The 4,923-nt window shown below is 36.5% G+C and overlaps 1 protein-coding gene across 1 annotated transcript; it reads left to right on the top strand.

The window, feature by feature from the left end:
* The first annotated feature begins 232 nt into the window (after window positions 1-232).
* LOC130013196 (peptidyl-prolyl cis-trans isomerase NIMA-interacting 4-like) lies at window positions 233-4,323 on the top strand. Its single transcript, XM_056101926.1, has 3 exons — window positions 233-334; window positions 2,033-2,152; window positions 4,033-4,323. The coding sequence occupies exons 1-3, from the start codon at window positions 242-244 to the stop codon at window positions 4,189-4,191; spliced, it is 372 nt and encodes a 123-aa protein (XP_055957901.1). The 5' UTR covers window positions 233-241; the 3' UTR covers window positions 4,192-4,323.
* The last annotated feature ends 600 nt before the right edge of the window (window positions 4,324-4,923 follow it).

Genomic DNA, 4,923 nt, shown 5'->3' with positions numbered 1-4,923 from the left:
GCCTGACAGCTGTCAATCATGAATACGTAAACCAACTGTGATGGCTAAGCTCCTCCCCAACTTTGTTGGCAACAGATAACTACCAAGGAAGGGTAATACATAGTCTTAATTATCCAGTCTGGATCTGGATATGTACGTTGCAGTCGTGATGATGCAAATGGGTAGCGGCCAGTTTGTATTCCAGTTGGACTGAAGCGATTTCTTTCAACTTTCGAAAAGATAAAAATCAAAGATAATTACTATGCCGAAAAATAAAGGAGGTGGCGGAAAATCAAAAGGAGCAGAAGGGGGGAAGGAAGTAAAGGAGAAAAAAGGAACAGGAACTGCAGTAAAAGTAAATAGAAAGAGGGGGCATAACAGTAACAGTAACAATGCTACTACTAGTACTAAGTTAAAGTACTAGTACTAGGCCTATTGAGTAGGCTACTACTAGTACTACTGAAATTAAAATTCAATTAAACTAATCATTTAAAATTTAAGTTAGGTTAGGATTGTTAGTATTTGTGTATAACCAATAACATGGTCTCTATTTTCAGTAATTTTCACAGGGAATAGGGAGACTCATGCAAAAACTTATATTATGACCTGTCCAACCTAAAACCTGGCGCACACTACGCGACGACATAGGCGATTTCGGTCGCCGAAGATGAAAAATAGAAAACTCGCCTAGTGTGCACACTCGATCACAAGCGATATTTCGTCGCCAGCGATGGTCGCCGATATCAGACTTGTTTGATATAATCGCCCAAGTCGTCGCTTCATCGGCAACAAATCGTGTAATGTGCTCACCTCGGCGACAAGTTAAGCGACAACGAAGAAAATAAATTCACCTATTAAACCAATCATTTCTGGTTATTCTTCTCATGTGACATAACGACACACGAGATTTCTCAGAATTTTTTTCTGTTGCATGTATAATATTATGTGACTCAGGTAATCTAATTTAGCCCTAACTAACTAATTGAAATTAAGTTTGGAATTCTGGCAAAGCTGTCGAATACATAGTAGGCAGAGTGGATTGTTCCGTCTATATAGCAATGTACTCAATAATAATATAGTCCTAGGATTCATAGATGGTAAATAGAATGTTTTTTTGCCCAGTACCTGTAGTGAGAAAACAGAGAGTGACCGTCGATCGCCCACCTGGGCTTATTGGTTGTCTCATCTTGGTTGTTTGTTTGGCAATGAGAGGATTGATTATATTTAGGATTCTCTGGAATATTTCTGGACTCATCCTCACGTAGCTTGTTTTTCTATACATGCAAGAGTCGCCAAATTTGAGCTAGTTACTTAGAATACTATAAACGTACTGCACTCGACGGGCGTTGTACTAAGAAGGCTACGCCACCGCCTGATCATCATGTATAAAACAATAATAATTGAAGTATTCAACGTGATGACTACTAAAATGAATTTACAGGTGTCACATGACGAAGCACATGACGGTGTTTTTTCCGTGATCTCCAAAGTCGTCGTGTAGTGTGCTCAATCCACTTTTATTGAGGCGATATTTGTCGCCAGACTTGTCGCTTAAGTTGTCGCATAGTGTGCGCCAGGCTTTAGGCCTAAGCTCTGTGTCCTCCGGTTTCCTCCCATTGCTAAAGACTCCTACTGCTACTAGCAAGCTGATTATTGAAATAAAATTGAACCATATGTTGTTCCCAAAGGGACCTATTATATATAGTTTGTGCCCAGTTGACCTACATATAATCCCATTTCTCCCTCACTAATTTTCCAGACTCTTGACTAGATGTATTGTATCGATCTTTTAATCCCAGTGTGGACTGAGAAGAACATTTGGTAGGATTTTCAAGTCGGGCCGTAGGAAATCACTTGTCAGGGGTGGCATCTGCGAGGCTGACAAGGAAAGTTTGCATTTTCCTTCGTAAGAGCTACAATTAAACCTTCCATGTGTATGTATGGCCTAATTATATCTTTGTTTTGAATTAAATATTTGAAATGGTCGCAGCAGTGCATTGAATAGAATTAAATTACTGTGACAAAACTCTAAAGCTTAAAAATTATTTTTCAGGTACGACATATATTATGTGAAAAACAGTCCAAGATATTAGAAGCCTTACAGAAATTAAAAGATGGTGGTAAATTTAATGAAGTTGCATCGAAGTATAGTGAAGACAAGGCTAGATCAGGGGTAGGTAGGCCTACCATCATTTTAAATCAGATGGTTACCTAGAAATGTAATCTAACTGAAATTAGATACGAATTTTGTTTCTTTAAATATCTCTGAATTTTGAATTAGGACCTGGTCCCAAAGCTATACATTTGTTGTTGTCGTTCTAGAGGGGGGGTGGCACGTACAACGCTTTAAAAAAACCCAAAAACTTACGCTCTGCCAATTCAAGTACGTTCCACGTGAAACTTAGCATGCTTATTCCTTGGAAAATTGTGCATTTTGATTGATGGACTTCAATTTATATGAAATTACAACAATTCCAAGATGTCGGTCATGACATCATGCTCAGTTCATGGCCCTTTTTACACTAAATTGTAATCTAGCCAACTTTCTACGTGTATTAATATTATTGAACATTCTACCATTAAGAGTTCTATCAGACAATCATATTCCAAATGTTTATAACCCCTAAACCACTCAGAATCATTGCCATATAAACTTTCACACTGATCAGCAGTGAATTTTCGCTAGGCCGCTACAATCACTGATAAGGATGACATTGATGCAACTTAATGAGCCAGAAATATTAACTTTTTTCCTGCGACAAATTAAATTCTAAAACATTTTTTTTATGTATTGGAAAAATAAATAAAGGCGTTTGACGTATTTGTAGATAAAAATTATTTCCTATTTAGTGTAAATAGGTATTAAAATGACTAAAAGGCAGCATTCTGCCTGAAGCAGTAACGTCTTATGTAAACAATGCACGCGCGATTCAGCCAATGATTGACACCGCGTGCTGTGACGGCACGTGTTAAGGCAGTCATCTTTGACAGAGATATTACTAGGCTGATGACCTTAAACACTGTGTATAAATTTAAAGTCAATTAGATAATAACTTTAGCCTCTAGAGTGTCCAGAAGATTTTTCAAAGTGATCAAGGGCCATAACTCTGGTTGTAATTATTGGAAATCATTGAAAATCACTGGGCTTTTTCTTCTCACAACCTTAAACACCCTGTATAAATTTAAAGTCAATCGGATATTAACTTTAGCCACCAGTGCATCCACAAGATTTTTCAAAGTGATCAAGCGCCATAACCCTGACAGTAATTAAAGGAAATCGTTGAAAATCAATAGGCTTCTTCGTCTCATGACCTTAAATAATGTGTATAAATTTAAAGTCAATCGGATATGAACTTTTGGACACCGGACCGACGAACGGGGGCAACTACAATATACGACCACATTTCAATGTGGGCTTATAAAAATGGAAGCCCTAAAAATAGTCTATTTGTGTTGCTTGTGGATCCCTAGTAAAACTAACAAAGGGAAGAAGTGCCACTTCATTTAAGTTTCCATGCAAGATTTGGACTCAACTATGTGTTAGGAACGAAATTTAAACAACACACGGAATATCACGTTTGTTTCCTTTTTTTAAGCAATGATGGATTGATGTCAGTCAGATTTAAAAATAGCCTACTTTAATAGATAACAGTCGATATTTCCTATTCTCTCACAGGCCAGGGGCTGCAGTGAAAGGTACCATATGTCATTTGTTGTAGAATAGGCCTGTTGACGATTGCACAATATTTTTGACATCCTGATTTAAATTTCAATCAAGGCGGCTACAAACTATAATGTATACCGACGGCCTTCAGAAGTATGGCGGGGTATTGGGTTCAAAATGTGATCTAGAGTAAAATGTAGAAAATCAAAAGTCATAAGTAGAAACCGTCACACGATAATATCCAAGTCTACTTTGTTGTATGCTCTCACTAATACTGTCGTTATGTTGTGTTGTCGAAAATTACTTACCAACTATCAGCTACCATAGTATTTGAGAAAATCTGCGTTAGAAAATCGTGAGTCATGTTAGTTTTATTTTTATGTTTTTAGGGTGACCTTGGTTGGATGACCCGAGGAAGTATGGTGGGACCATTTCAAGAAGCAGCTTTTAGTTTACAAAATAGTACAGTTGGTTCACCCATCTATACAGACCCACCCATAAAAACTGTTCACGGTTACCATATTATCATGGTGGAAGGAAAGAAATAATGTAAAAAATAAACTTGTATCAATGTATTTCATATGTGAATATATGTGGAGACTTTCTACATGTGTAATGTCAACAATTTATTTTATTCAAATTTTAAAAATAAAAAAGAAGTTGTGTAATTATTCAGTGAACTTATGGCTTATGTCGTCGTTTTAAGGAGAAGATTCAGTAGTACTGGTAAGCCTTGGATTTTGTGGGATGAATTTTAACTATGCCTTCTATTTCATTGATAATGTTATGGAATGCAATGGGTTTTATGTCCCATCAACACAATGCTTTAGTCATTTGGAGACAAATATGTGGTATCTTTTGGGTACGGGTGTAATTGAATGGCTAGGCACACGTTCCTTGATGCCTTGCAAGCACCACCAATTAAAAATAAAGCCCTTAAAATGTTTGGAGGTGTACGGAGTTGAGACATATTTACATGTTAAAATAAAATTAGAGAGACATATATAAAATAATACAGGCTTAAAAGCTTGAAAATAAGCTAATAAAACTATACAGTTGTCATTTATAAGCTTCTTTAAAATAATAGGTTTTAAGACCAGATTTAAAAATAGCAATACTCTCACTTGCATGTAAATAGTAGGGAAGTTTGTTCCATGGAAAAGGAGCATTAAAAGTAAATGTTCTTTCACCTATAGAAAACAATCTGAGCTTGGGCTGACCAAGAATTAATTCATCATGTTCTTAGCAGTTCAGACAAATATGGTAAAGCTAGGTTATTT

The sequence above is a fragment of the Patella vulgata genome, chromosome 1, assembly GCF_932274485.2.
Source record: "Patella vulgata chromosome 1, xgPatVulg1.2, whole genome shotgun sequence".
Taxonomy (NCBI): Eukaryota; Metazoa; Mollusca; class Gastropoda; family Patellidae; genus Patella; species Patella vulgata.
This window is presented reverse-complemented; position numbering and strand designations above follow the sequence as displayed.